At 36.6% G+C, this 15,091-nt stretch overlaps 1 protein-coding gene across 1 annotated transcript in view; it reads left to right on the forward strand.

Moving 5' to 3' along the window:
• Positions 1 to 15,091, forward strand: part of Paxbp1 (PAX3 and PAX7 binding protein 1) — a 31,185-nt gene that overhangs the window by 11,510 nt on the left and 4,584 nt on the right. The window contains exons 8-15 of the mRNA XM_004842291.3: positions 3,305 to 3,428; positions 6,835 to 6,934; positions 7,023 to 7,138; positions 9,108 to 9,307; positions 10,352 to 10,496; positions 11,205 to 11,326; positions 12,074 to 12,150; positions 12,520 to 12,586. Of these exons, the coding sequence (XP_004842348.1) occupies positions 3,305 to 3,428; positions 6,835 to 6,934; positions 7,023 to 7,138; positions 9,108 to 9,307; positions 10,352 to 10,496; positions 11,205 to 11,326; positions 12,074 to 12,150; positions 12,520 to 12,586 (951 nt within the window). The remainder of the gene's footprint in view (positions 1 to 3,304; positions 3,429 to 6,834; positions 6,935 to 7,022; positions 7,139 to 9,107; positions 9,308 to 10,351; positions 10,497 to 11,204; positions 11,327 to 12,073; positions 12,151 to 12,519; positions 12,587 to 15,091) is intronic.

A 15,091-nucleotide genomic window follows, 5' to 3' on the forward strand; every position in this document is an offset into this window, starting at 1 on the left:
CACTCCTGTAATCCTAGCACTGGGGAGGCTGAGACAGGTGGGTCACAGCAAGTTCACAGCCAGCCTGGGCTACATAGTGAGTTTAAGGCCAGCGGGAACTACATAGTGAGACCGTCTGAAAACAAAAAATAAATGAACAAATGAATGAATGAGCAAACAGTTTGATGCACTGACTTAGAAAAATTAATGTACTTTAGTTCCTTATCTTTTAAAACAATTAAAATAATGGTCCTTACATACCTTGTCACTAAACATTGGGTTGAAAGGGACATTTCCTCTTATTGGCTAGGGTTTGCGTAGAACCTGTAAGCATACAGAATAGTTCAGTGAGTATTTTGTCTTTTGATCATTGATTGCTTTGATACCATAAAACCAAAGACTACAGAAAGAACACTGGCACATATGTCTCAGTAGTTCCCTTCAGCCTGTGGTCAGGTCCAGGATGACAGCATTCACCATGTCCTCTCTATAATCTTGATCATGGTTGCTTGGTATCACCCAGTGTCTGCAGAACGATTGCAGTCTGAGCTGTGATATTCCTTTGGCAGGTCAGTTGCAGTTGCTTGGGGTGGGGAAAAAGTGTGAGCTGGACTGTGTTCCTCTGAGCAGGAGCTTGAGTCAAGACTGGAATGAAAGTAGGATCTATGTGTCAGCTGGCTGGAGAAAGGATCCAGGCTTTAACTATTGTGAATGAGATTTGTCCCTGGGAAGATGCCTCTGGAAGTTTCTTAGCTTTTGCTTTAGAACTTGTTTAAACTAAGACATTCCTAAGTACAAATACAATTAATGCAAAAAAAATAATAATAATTAGCTAGATCATACCTTGCTTAATGAAAAAAAATAAAACAACTGTTGTTTTTTTTTTTGTACTGGGGATTGAACTCGGGTCCTTGCACTTGCGAGGCAGGCAGTAGAACCACTGAGCTAAATCCCCAGCCCAGAACAACTATTCTTGAGTTATTGAATTATTAGTGTACCTCATCTCTCCTAGATTACGTGGTTCCTAAAGAAGCCTATTTCAGATTGTGCTAATATCGCTATGCAGAGTCACTTGGATATTTCTGGAGCAGATCTTAAGCCTTATGTATTATACAGTGGCTATGTTTTAATTAAAAAGGGTAGATATACCCTTTTTATGCAAAACCATCTTCATATACATTCAGTTTATTAAAAATGTGCCACTGAGTTGATAATATCATAAATTATCATCTTGAAAATATTCAGGGATTAAATAATTTTAAAAAACTAGGGACCACTGAATATATTTGACAATTCAGTTTAGTTACTGTAGTGTAGCAGTATTCTTTCAAAGAGTAGCCACAAAGGATAAACATTCATTTTTTTCCTCTGAATGAAAGTTCGAGTGATTTTTTAATTTAGATTTCAAATTATTTGCAAATCATTTTAACTTTGTATTATTTTGTGTGCCTATACTCACCCTTGTGTTCTTAACCTTAAATTTGGTCCTAAAGTAATGATAATGATAGTGGTGGTTTTGAGTTTAGGGAAGGTAAAGAAATTGTCATGGATCCTGGGGATTTAGCTTAGTGGTGCCCCTGCCTGCCTCGCAAGCTTAAGGTCCTGAGTTGCATCCCCAGTACCAAAAAAAGGAAAAGAAAGAAATCGTTATGGTGCAGACTCTTGAGATAAATCAGCATTGTTAAGAAATCTGAATAAGAGCTGAAAATTAGTTGTAAGGCTTTAATTCTTAGATTTTTTTTTTCCCCTCTAGGTTTTGTTAAAAGACATTTCAAGTACCTGAAAGAGAAAAATTACATGATCAGAGTCTTAACTGTAAATTGGATAATTCAGTCTCTAAGCGGCCAGCTCAGGTGTATAGCTTTCAGTAGAGGAGTATTAATGCCCAGGACTAAATGAATGAATCTTAGGTACATCTGTCTTATAGTCTTGGTTAAAAAGGGGATGGGGGGTGGGCAATAGGTAAAGAAGTATAAGTCATAATGATCTGGCAATAATTGCTTTAAAAATGTCAGATGACAGTACATTTTAACAGTAGAATCTCTGGACTCGGCTGTCAATGACAACTAATCATTGCAGATTTGGGGACATTGTTGCCCATGGTGTGGCATATTAAAGAACAAAATGATTCCATCAGTTTGACCTTTCTGTGAACATTTGATGCTTCTGCATTGGAATCATACAAGTATATAAAACTGCTATTATTACAGACTTCTTTATATTCCGCCTGCCTTTTTTGTATTTTCCATTTGCAGTCTGTTCAGTGCAGGAAGCTGCTATAACACTTGGTGCCAGTGTTCCCAAACTCTAAATAATGTGTTTTCCATTTGCACTAGCCATCAGGAAACTAGAATTTTTGGTTTCCTCAGGTATGTGTAGTGGCCGTTAGTGTTTTGTGAAAGTGTCATAGCATTTGGTTGTAATATAAGGTATTTATAAGCAGAAAGCTTTCTGGGTTTTGTTGTTGTTTTTTAATTTAGGTCTCTGGTTCTGTAAGCTTTTGTATTCTATATGAATAACATAAGTGTTACAGCTAAGAGTATTAGCCTGAAAAAAATTATTGACTTTGTAAGCTGACAGTTTATGTGAAGGTTTTTATTACAAAATACAGAAAAAAATTTAAACTAATGGGAAGAAAAGAACTTTCTAAGTTTTGAGATGCATTGGTTTTAGATGGGTTAGATAGCTAGAAATTTTATTTACCCTATTAATCATTTGGTTTACATAGAAAATGTATGATAAATATGGAGAATAATATAATTGACTATGTAAGATATTTGGAAAACATGAGTAGCAGAAAAATTTAAATGTCCAAAATTCGGTGGTTAGACTTGTTCTTACCTACTCATAGAAGAACCATGGTGGGTTTTTTTTTTTGTTTTTTTGGTTTTTGGGGTTTTTCTTGGCATTACACAGTGGTAGTTTACTTTAACCTGCAAAATTTGTGATGCAAATCATGGTGCTGGAAAATTAAAAATGGACATAAAAAGACTTCTAAATACTCAGATATTCTCTAAAGATAAAGCATGAGACTTTTTGACATTTCTTTACTTGATCTATTAATATTGTAGTGTTACATTTATTAACCAAACTTTTACTCCAAAAGCTAGGCACTGGACCTTATAGTTTTAATACATGGATTTAAAGAAGAAAGGATGTGTCCTAAACATTACAAAACTGAATTACTTTTCATGTCTGTTGGGGATTCTTGATTATTTTGTCCATAGAGAGGGTACTTTTTCAGAAATCCGGAAATAGTGTGGAACCCTCAAATGAGTAAGCAGCTGAGGAGTTTGGTGTTACGGAGTGTGTTGTATTTTTACAGGTGCCACTGATTAATGAACTTGAATCAGCAATACATCAGCTGTACAAACAGCGAGCTTCCCGCCTTGTCCAAAGACGACAAGATGATATTAAAGATGAATCTTCGGAGTTTTCAAGCCATTCAAGTCAGTCCATCTTGAAGGTTTTTATTTTTCATTAAACAACCTTGTTTACTTAGTGCAGCCTAATTGGAAATTAGAGATCTCAGAACTTTTTTTTTTTTAAACATGCTTCCTTGTTCTGGTGTTAGGTAGATGTAAAAATTATAGTAGCGTGTACTTGAATTGTGTTTAAGAAAATATGGCCTCCTGAAAGAGCTCAAAAACATACACTAATATTCTATCAGTCTTACTCTTTGGGCATATTTTTTCTTTTCCCTTTAGACTGTAGAAAATACATTACCAGTATTTTATCTTAAGACTACTGTTTGGTCTTGACACCCCCCCCCCCCCCATTTCATCCTGTTCATAGTACTCATACAGATGCTGTGTTTGAGAACAATAAAAGATTTAGAGTTTAGGGACCAGAGAGTTTGGGGAGAGGGGAGCTATGTTAATATAACATTGACAAACCTAAGATTAGGGGAGTTTTGAGCTTCAAAGCAAAAGTTTTTTGTATTTTATTTTTAAATGTTTCTGGTTTGCTTTACATATTGGGTTTTTTTCCCCTGGTACCAGGGATCGAACTCAAGACCTTGCGCTTGTATGGCAGGGGTGGTGCCACTGAGCTAAATCCCCAGCCCTACATATTGGGCTTTAAAAAGTCATTTGAGATATCTAAAATTCTTTAAAGTTCTGGTAAACCATAGAAATTGAATTTATATTTCTTTCCATATGATTCGGATTATGGAAAACTAAAATTAATAAGACCTCTTTTTAAAAAAGTTTGGCTGATATTCTTTAACCAAATTTTTTTTTTTTGATCACATATTTTAATTCCATTTTCCCATTGCTTTCTATATTCTTGAGTGCTCTCAATAGGAATTTCCTGGTGGGTTTCCCATGGCTTCATCATCTTTTTGTTCCCTGTGTCAGCATTCCTAAATGGAAGTGTATATCACAGTTATCTGGGATACTCATTTAAAATGCAGATTCTTGGTCCTGTCCCTAGATAGTCTTACCAGGTCGTCCATGTCCAGAAATCTGCATGTTAAATAACCACTGTGGGTAATTCAAGTGAACAGGGCCCTAATATTATTCTTAGAGCAGTGCTTTGCTACACACTTTGGATCCCTGAGAAAACCTCGTTCTTTGTGTGGAATGAACATTTGGAGAGGCATAAAGAGGTAGTAATATGGCTCTCAGGGCTGAGCTGACTCAGCTGTGAGCCATATAAATGACTTTGACTGTTTTTGCCACACAATTCTAAGTTGATGATTGACATTGGGGATCTAAATGACTAATGCCTTCCTCCCAGATGACTTTTGATCCAGACAGAGCCAGATTTCTGGGACAGATTACAGGTAACCATTATACAATGAAGGGAGATAATTTCCTTTTAAATGGTTTATGTGTGCTATACATCACATTCAATACCTTTTCTCATGTGTAGTAGCTTCTTCATAATATGGAGCTATTACTTACATAGAATTGAAGTGAGAGTTGAATGATCCATGTTAATTAGATTGAAAGTTGGAAAAAATTGAAAGATAATGGGTAAATGAAAAATACTGTTCTAGGGAGAAAATGTCAAAGATTTGAGGAAAATCACACAGGACACTAAGGAATCTATTTTCTAGTTTTTGGTTTTTTCTAAGAAGCAGAGAACAATCTGAAATTTATGTTTAGATTTATAAGCACTTGTCTGAGATTACCTAGTATAGTACTTACAGAAATGAAGGAGGCCATAGCTTGAGTCTTCTGCACTCACATTATCTCCCTAACTAGTGAACTCTGGAGCATACGTAATCAACTTTTAAGGTCTAGAATAGGTAGGATACACTCAATTGGAGAGCTGATTTGTGATTTTCTTTCTCTCAGTGCCAATTTTGGTGACACATTTCTTGTTTTTTGTTTTTTCACAAAATATAGGTTTAATTACACTTTTAAACTTAAAAAAAAAAGTACTGAGAAAACAAACATAAGTACTCCAATAGGACTTGCTATTTTAGATTACTGTAACATTTTCTAAGTTATATAAACATAGATGAAGTTTTAGAACATATACAGACACTTAGAAAAGGACTAGTTCTTGAAAATGATGATCCAGTATGATAGAATCACTTGACAGAAGCTGAACCTTTCTACACATCTCTTGTTATGTGAGAAAAAAATAGGCACAGGCCTTAACTAGATGGATGTCTTTCATCTTACATGTGTCCATCCTCCTACTCCATTGGGTTGTTTGCTTCCCTGTACTATCCTGTATTTTCCAGAATCTTCGTATCTTCATAATGTGGGAATAAAATGTAGAAATGATGGTTCCCCCACCCTACCTATCCTAGACATAAAGGAGACATTTCTGGGAAAATAGGATGGGTCTAGGGACAGACCATGAGACAGTGACATCTAGGGGTCCCCAACAAAAGGGATGACAATGTACCAGTGATCTAATGGAGATACCTCTTTTAGACAGCTTCCACACAGTGCTTCCATTCTTGGTCTTATATGTGAAAGGCTAGCACCAGTAGTAGACCAGAGGGACTGAGAGAATAGAGAGCACTGGTGGAAAAAGAAAACTTAAACTTTATTGATAGCTTCAGAGAGATAATGATATCTTATTAAGCATAGTATAGGAAGCTATAAAAGAGAAATATTTTGCTTGCTTCGGCAGCACATATACTAAAAGAAAAATGTTACAGAAACACAAACCACCTCTTGGAAACTAAAAATATGGTAACTGAGATAGAAATTTAAATAGGAGTGTTAGAAACCAGAGCTAGAAAAGTACCCTAGAAAGTTCAAAAAGGTACATGGAAAAGAAATAAGGGAAATATGCTATGAAAGACTAATATTTGAGAAGCCATAATTTAACCCTACTCAGAATTTTCAGTCTATACTATGGTATTGCTTTTTCTAAGCATAGTGATACTAAATTAATTTCTACAAAGCAAAAGTTGAATAGAGTAAATTATTAAACTCTTGGCAACAAAACTTACATCTTTCTACCTATGTTTCTTTGCTGTCATTTCATGTCATTCAACATGTGATACTTAAGTTCTTTCTTAAAAATGTAATCTATTATTTTTCCCTCTGCACAGGTAATTTAGATTTAATTTGGTCATCATAGTAGAATAAATTAGTCCAGTTTCTTAGACACAAAAATAGTGAGTTAGGCAAACTGTGTTTGTGTGGGGTTGTTGAACTCGTCAAAAGAAATCAACTCTTTATTTTTTTTTTTCTACTTCTCATGGGAACCCAGAATAATAGTGAGATTTGTTCTAAACTAAAAACCTATCCAGTTTACCAGTTACTGCAGATTCCCGCTGCTGAGATTAGCAAAGGAGTCTGTCATAATGGCTTATTCTGTGCAAACTCTTTCCTCCGGATTTTTGAAGAAAGGCTTTTAATTTTAACTGTTGTTGTTTTACAGATAAGGCTCTAATGGCCCCAAATCTTGATTCCTTTGGCCGTGATCGGGCACTGTATCAAGAGCATGCAAAACGTCGGATTGCAGAGCGGGAGGCCAGAAGGTAATTCTAACAATGCTTGCTGTGGCTTTGCTTGAGAAGGGAGGAATCTTCTTTTATTTAATTTGGGAATTTGATGTTTGTTATGTAGAACTCGTCGTAGACAAGCCAGAGAGCAAACTGGTAAGATGTCAGATCACCTTGAAGGCCTTTCCAGTGATGATGAAGAAACTTCTACAGATATTACTAATTTCAATCTTGAAAAAGGTTAGACTTTTATTTGGAACTGGGACTTGTCATTTTGATCTTTATGTGGCTTGGTTCTTACCATGAAATGGTTAGGATTTCTGTGGCCTCTGCATTAAAGGTATATACTTTTTTTTTCATTTTTTTTTTGGTACCAGAGATTGAACTCGGGTCCTTGCGCTTGCGCAGCAGGTGGCAAAACCACTGAGCTAAATCCCCGGCCCAAAGGTATATACTTTTTTACACCCATTTTTATTGTTGAATGTCTTGAGAACATCTCAAAAATAGAGGTAACCCTTTGTCACGGGGTTTATTTAGGATTTAAAAGCAAATAGTGTTACTCTTCAGAGTTGTAAAATTTTGAGTGAGCAGCAAGTGGGCCAGACCTAGAGGAAGCTACTGCTTTCTGGTCTGAAAGGAAGAGCTCAGTAGAGGAACAGTCATCCCCGAAGAAGCCTTCTGAATTGAGGAATCATGAATAATTTCAATCTAGAGGAATACTGTTATGTGCCAGGCATTCCCATGCGGATACCCAGATAAAAGTCTTTCTTTTCCATACTTGGCTATAGTTATTTAGAATTATATTGGCTGTAGGCCATTGGAGAAGATTCTTTTCTCTTACTTTTTTTTTTATAATAAACGCTTTTGAACATGTAGAAAATTTGAACAGCACAGTGATCACCATCACTGATTCAATGTTTTTCATTTCACCAGGTTTGCTTATCTCTTGATGTGTGTCTATGTTGCTGAACTATTTGAAAGTAACTTAAAATAGATACCATATTTTACCTCTTAAAAATTTAGGGATGTGTTTCATTAAAAGTGTTATTTTTCTGTATAATCACAGTACTGTGGTTGTTATAGCTTTTAATCTAGAAAAAATGAGTACCCCATGAGTACACATTCACACACTTCTTTGTTGTTGAGACAGGGTCTCACTTTGTAGTGCAGGCTGCTCTTGAACTCACTGTGTAGCCCAAGCTGGCCTCAAATTCACAATGATCCTCCTGCCTTAGCTTCTTGAGTGCTGAAATTACAGGCGTGTGCCACAATGCCCAGCTATTTTTGTTTGCAGTGTTAATACATTAACTTTCTTTGATGGGGGGAGTTACCAGGGATATATTAACTTTTTAAAGAGACCATATCACCCTGCATTCTGGACTTGTCTGTATGTTTCCTCATGATACTGTTTAATGAATGGAAGAACAGTTCCATTCATTGCATTTCCTGTAAACTAGAATGTAAATCTGAAGGGTTTGTTAGATTCAGGTTAACTTTCTTTTTATTTGTTTTTTTGGTTGTGAAATAATGCTGCACAGAGGTTGGTGTTTATTATTTCATAATATTACATGACAAGTGTTAGATTGTCTCACTATAAGGGACATTAAGATTGTTCTTGTGATTAAGACTGCTAGGACTTTTATCTTTTCATTAACAAGATTTCTTTTCCTGAATCATCTGTGGCAACACAACTATCAAATTCCAAAATAACCTTCCACTTAAAGATCCTAGTACCCATTTAACTGGTAATAGACTGTCAGTGATTTGTATTTATCAACAGATTCTGAAAAGAAGTGATGTGATTTGTCAGTGATCATGATGTACAGCTGTTATTTATGCAATGATTTGTGGGCTGAAAAGGTAGCAGCAGAGTTTGTACTTTATGTCATTACAATTAATATACTGTAGTTACTGAAATTTGAGCCGTGTTGTTGGGGGACAAGTGTTACTTAACCCTAGTAATAGAAAGTTGTGTATTGGGGAAAAACTTATACATACCAGAACCTTGCAAAGCAAAGAGTGGCTCCATGTTATAATAGACACACTGAAACCTAAACCTGTTTATCCTTTGTGCTAAATTGCTGTTAATAAATTAGTCTTGTTAATGAGCTGATCTACTGACAACAAAGCCTCAGATTAAACAGTGAAAATATTGAATGAGCTTTTCCTTCCTTACACTAAATTATATTCCTCTGGGTTTTTCTTTTAGATCGTATTTCAAAAGAATCCAGCAAAGTGTTTGAAGATGTCCTTGAGAGTTTCTATTCAATAGACTGTATTAAGTTACAGTTTGAAGCATGGCGTTCAAAATACTACACGTCCTACAAGGATGCTTACATTGGGCTTTGTTTGCCAAAGTTATTCAACCCTCTTATCAGACTGCAGCTCCTTACTTGGACTCCTCTTGAGGTGGGTGGCTTCCATCACTGTCAGAAAATGATGTAACTTAATGTCTGGGTAATTTTACTGTCAAAGCTCCAGGGTAAATTTAAGTTAGATAGTTTTCACAGGAATGGGGACTGGCTATAATTAATACAGACTGTATCTGGGTATAATCTTAAAATCTTTTAAGTTTCATCCTTTCCCAAATAGCTATCTTTTATTTTTTGATTTATATATAATTCCTTAGCTAAAATTCTGCATAGTGACACTGGGATATGAACATGAGTCGGAAGAACTTGGTCTTTTGATCCTAGGGGAACTTAGAAACTAATGGGAAAGCGGAGTGGAGTAGGTGTGAAATGAGGACTTGACCTAAGTCATTGGAAATTGAGAGAATGAGACAAAGTAATCAGTGTGGAATCAGTAGGGCTCATTGGCCAAGTATATAGGGGAGAAGACTAGAATCAATTCTTTTGGGCTATGCTTGTGATTAGGGTTTGGAAGTTACCAGCTTATGGGTGAATTGCTGTACATGATTGCCATTAAGTAGGTTGAATATACAAACTATAAAGCAAAGGCAGCTCAGGGGAGGTCCTAGAAACACAAAGAAATGTGAGCTCTGGGAACTATTCAGCTCACAGCTCCTGGATAGGCTTTGAAAGACTTGTGGAATTTTCACCCTGTACATGGTTGTCTGGGTAGGCAGCAGAGGCTGTGTTTGTATTTGAAGGTTTTTCCTCTGTATCTCCCTCTTCTCCTCCACAGCTTCAGCCTCCCTGAACTCCCATTTCTGTTTCCTCAACTTTACACAACTGCCGTGCTCTATGTAGCAATCTCCACCCTGCTCTGCTGTCCTAAGCCAGCAGTTCACCTCATTTGAATCCCTCTGTCAAGGGTCATAATCCTCTGCTCCCTCTTGTCCATCATGGAAACATACATTTCATCTATTTTGTCCAGTTTTTAGTTGTTTAGAATCAAAGGCTAAATCTAGTTCCTGTTATTCTTAACACAGCTAGAAGCAGAAATAGCTGCTATTTTAAATGTTTGGGTAACCTTTTTAATGTGTTTTAGGCAAAATGTCGTGACTTTGAAAATATGCTCTGGTTTGAATCTCTGCTGTTCTATGGCTGTGAAGAACGGGAGCAAGAAAAAGATGATGTAGATGTTGCACTACTGCCTACCATTGTGGAAAAGGTGATTCTTCCCAAACTAACAGGTAACTTGTGAATTCTGTCTCCTAAGTTTCTGTCTCTTGTCTTCTGAACATGCAGACATGTTGGGATTCAGAAAACTATTTTTAGGAGTTTTTAATCCAGAGCATATTTCCTTACAGACATTACATAATAAATGATAGTTACCACCTGGCTGAGAGAAGGCTAAAGGTTAGAAATTTCTTAACCTGAGACTTGAAGACCACCATGGGATGGGCCTGTGGTTGGGAGCAGTAATTGATCCATAGGTGAATTTTAGAGACTCCAAACTGAAGCCAAATTACATAGTTTGAGGGCTGGGGAGACATAATTTGAGGGATCTTATACTTAATGATTTTAGGGCCATATCTGAGGAGCAGTTTTGGTGCTTTCATCAACTTCTCATTGATAGAGGCACCTATTTTAAAAATTAAAAAGACATTTTGAGGTAGTTAGAAATTCCTTATGGCAAGACATGTTTTGGGATATAAAAATGCCTTTTTCCCCCCTCATCATTATTTTCTTCGACTAGCACAAATAAGAGGACTGAATTGCCTCTGCACATCCCTATCCCTCAGAATTTCCACAGTTAATAACAGGAAGACTGAAGCTTGTTTTATAGACAAGAGGGAAAAATAAATGAGGGTTGACATTTTAATTAGAGGGCTGCCTGACATCAGATTTAAGTAAGCTGCAATTTCTGTATTTCAGCATACCTGTTTTTTTCTTAATAGTGATAGCTGAAAACATGTGGGATCCTTTCTCTACAACACAGACTTCAAGAATGGTTGGAATTACACTGAAGTTAATAAATGGGTATCCTTCAGTAGCGAATGCGGAAAATAAAAACACACAGGTAATTTAATTACTATCTCTAGAGGGCTCCCCCCTTCTTTTGAAAGTCAACAAAAATAGAGAGAATTAGTGACTATTCTAAGCTAGTTAGAAATCTGATTCTTACCCTTGGGCAACCTGGGCCTTTAAAGCCAGAAATACACAAAATTGGAGATACTGGTTTTCAGTTTTACGAAATCTACTGGAAGACACATGTTAATTAGAGTAGGTCACCTCTGGTTGCTTCTGTTTCTCATCACCACACTCCCACTCCCAGTCTGACTAATCAAATGTTCCCTTAAAAACTGTATTTTGGGGGAGAAAGAAAAATGTAAAAGTCCTAAAATGGTTAACAAGTTACCAATTCATTATTTAAATGTTAAGACAGTTAAAAAGCATATAAACCCAACTAGGTATTATTTTATAACTTAACTTCCAAACTTAAAACTGCTCTCTCACAGTGGACATTCATATGAGCTAAATGTGGAAGGTGTTCTTTATCATTGTTGAATTTTACTGACCTCATTTTGAGAAGGAAATTATGTGTTTGATCTTAAATATATATAGTGGACTAGGGGACTGAAAGATTTCTAAATGGCTTTATTGCTTGGTAATCCTACTTAATGACTTTAGGGCCATCAATGAGGAAAATGAAAAAGTTGGAAAATCGTTCACTTAAAATTCAGTACTCAATTATGTAATTTGGGATATGGCTTAGTTTTGTTATTATAGTTCTTATTAAAATATGTGATTACTTTTAACTCTTTAGGTATACCTAAAGGCGCTTTTATTGAGAATGAGAAGAACTTTAGATGATGATGTATTCATGCCTTTATATCCCAAAAAGTAAGTAACCCTTAAGAACATTAAACATAATGTTCTTCATTCTTTTTCAGAGACTTCTCAAATTTTATAGAACTGAAGATAACTTGAAATAGAAACATTGCCTATGGAGCTTAAATTAGTATCCCAGAGCCTAACTTCTAGGGGCAAATTATTCCCTTAAACAGAATAAAGCCATTAATGCTTTTTGTTTTTTCTCAGTATCTCAGAATTGCATTGGGTTTTAAGCATATTGTCTTCCAGAATATAATTGTTTGGAAAATTAGCTAATTTCTTTGTGGGCTTATTTTATTTGTAGAAATTTTTTCTTCTGGAGATCATATGGCACTGTATTTAATCATGGTATGTTTCTCTCTTTTTTTTTTAACTTAGTGTCTTAGAAAATAAGAATTCTGGGCCTTACTTGTTTTTTCAACGACAGTTTTGGTCTTCAGTTAAGGTATGTGTCCTTAGGCTGTGCAAAAGACTTGAGATTTTATTTGATTTCATATATTTTTAAAAGTGTTTTGAGTTTTGATTGACTCTGTTGGTTTAGACCTCTTTATATACACCAAAGCTCAATTTTACAGACTAATTTTTTCCCAAACATTTATTCAAGTTGGATAGTTCCACAGGAGAAGATGAATTCTTAGTTTCAAAGTAAGGTCCAGGTTACCAAACATACTGCCTTTCAGGCATAATTAGTTTATTCGGTAAATAGAGTACCAAAGGCCCTACTGAGATAGCAGTGGGGCTTTCGTGGGGTTCGGGGTCCAGCACAATTGACAGTTGGTAAACATGATCACAGGTGTGATGAGTTAGGGGAAGTTAAGGATGGTGATGGGAGCTAAGACAGCACAAAAACTTTCACTGACCAGTTGCCAGAGATCCGTTTCCACTCTGAGGAAGAGATGTTTAGGTTGTTTAAGACCAGAAGAATAAATCGACCTTGGCCCTGAGATGAGGGAGAGCAGGTTACCCGTGAAAGACAGGAAAGTACAGGATAGCTAGAATTAGGGAAGCAGGGAGGAATCCAGATGACATGGGCTGTAGTAGGTCCTAGGAAACACTAGTCTTAACAGTTACAGGAGTCCACTGGCTGCTTTTTTCTTTTTCTTTTTTAGGTAAATTTACATAGGTTCACTCCTTTTAGTGTATAATTATGTGGGTTTCAATGAATGAATACAGTCTTGTCATCACTACCAAAAATGAAGATGAGCTAGGTGTGGTGGTGCATGCCTATAATCCCAGCACTCAGGAGGCTGAGGCAGGAGGATCGCTGTAAGTTCAAGGCCAGCCTGAACTACACTGCGAAACCCTGTCTCAAAAAAAAAAAAAAGATACGAGTAGTGTTCCTGGCATTCCAGAAAGCACCCCATTTCCCTTGGTATTCAAGCTCACCCCTGACCCCTAGCCACCTCCTGATGTGTTTATGGTTTTCTTTGCAAGAATGAACAAAATTGGATAGCAGGGAGCCTTTTGAGTCTGGCAGCTTTCACTTAACATAATGAGTTTGAAATTCATTTGCATTGTGTGTTGTCATAGTTTGCTGCTTTTTGTTGCTGAGTAATAGTGCATCATAAGGTGGATGTACCAGAGTTGGTTTGTTTTTAATCATTCCTTAATTAAGGAAAATTTGGATTGTTTTCCAGTTTGGGATAATTATAAATAAAGCTGTTATAATGATTTTCTGGGAATTACATAAGTTTTCTTTTCTCTGGGGTGAAAAACAACTAAGCAAAGCTCTTTTCTATCTAGAGTAGCTGTTCTTAACAGCACTGTGTAAGTGTCCTTTGTGCCAGCAGTGCTTGTAGAAAAGACTGTCCTATCTCCGTTGTATTGCTTTTGTACCTTTGTTGAAAATTGGTTGACCATATGTGTATTGGTCATGGAAGAGTTTTTTTTAATAAGGAAGGGATATGAACAAATTGCCATTGGGGAGCTAAAGGGTTGAAGCTGGTAAGGAGAATGAGAATGAGAGCTAGTATTTACTGCTTATTTACTGTGGGCCAAGCGCTGTGCCAGACTGTTTACATAGATTATTTTGTTGGATTCTCAAAGCAGCTCTGTAAGGTCAGCACTATTCTCAGTTGGTGGGTGAGACAGGCACAGAACAACCTCTCCAGGCTCCTTCCATTGGTAGTAGTAGAGTTGGGAACGTAGCTCAAGTTAGTCTGCCTCTTGAGTAGCTCTTCTCAACTGGAGTTGTGTGAGAGAGTTAACACTTAATTCCCTAAGGCCTGAATTTTGTATAATTCTGTTCTTTCCTGTGCATCTAGAATGCTACCAGCTAAGTATTGTCCTTGGGCAAAATTGAGTAGTCATTCAAATCATTTTCTGTGGGTTTCTTTTGCAGAACTCTGTTGGAGAAAGGCTACTCCAGAGCTCATGCTCATAATCATTGGAGTACCTGCAGGGTGCTGGAAAAGATGATAGTGGCTTGGATGGGGGGTGGGGGTGGTGAGTGACAGTGGGGACTAGAAAAATGGATAGATTGGATGGAGGTCGCATCACATAACTTGAGGGAGAGGCCAGGAATGATGTCTAGGCTTTTGGCCTGAGGAGTTGGTTGAATAATGTTACCACTAAGTTGGGAAATAACTGAGAAACTAGAAATTTTTATGGTGGGATGGGATAGGGCTTCCATTTTATGATAATAGCTTTAATTTTATATGTATTTATGATAGTGACTTTCATTTTATCTATGTTGAACCTGAGTTACTTGAGACTTCCAAGGGATATAACTCAGTCCACACTTGAAATTTGTAGCTAGACAGTCTTACAGTGAGAAGAAGAATCTCCCATCTTTCTAGGGGTCCATGGGACTACTTTCTTATAATTTCAAGCATAGGGCACTTATATAAGAATTAGCATTGCTAAATAGTACTCTCTGGAGTGATGGAAATGTTCTGCATGTGCACAACCAGTGTGGTAACCATTGTGGCTATTTAAATTTTACCTAATT

This window comes from Heterocephalus glaber, unplaced genomic scaffold, assembly GCF_053883595.1.
Source record: "Heterocephalus glaber isolate CG9 unplaced genomic scaffold, H.glaber_assembly_v1.0 deba00000122, whole genome shotgun sequence".
Lineage (NCBI taxonomy): Eukaryota > Metazoa > Chordata > Mammalia > Rodentia > Bathyergidae > Heterocephalus > Heterocephalus glaber.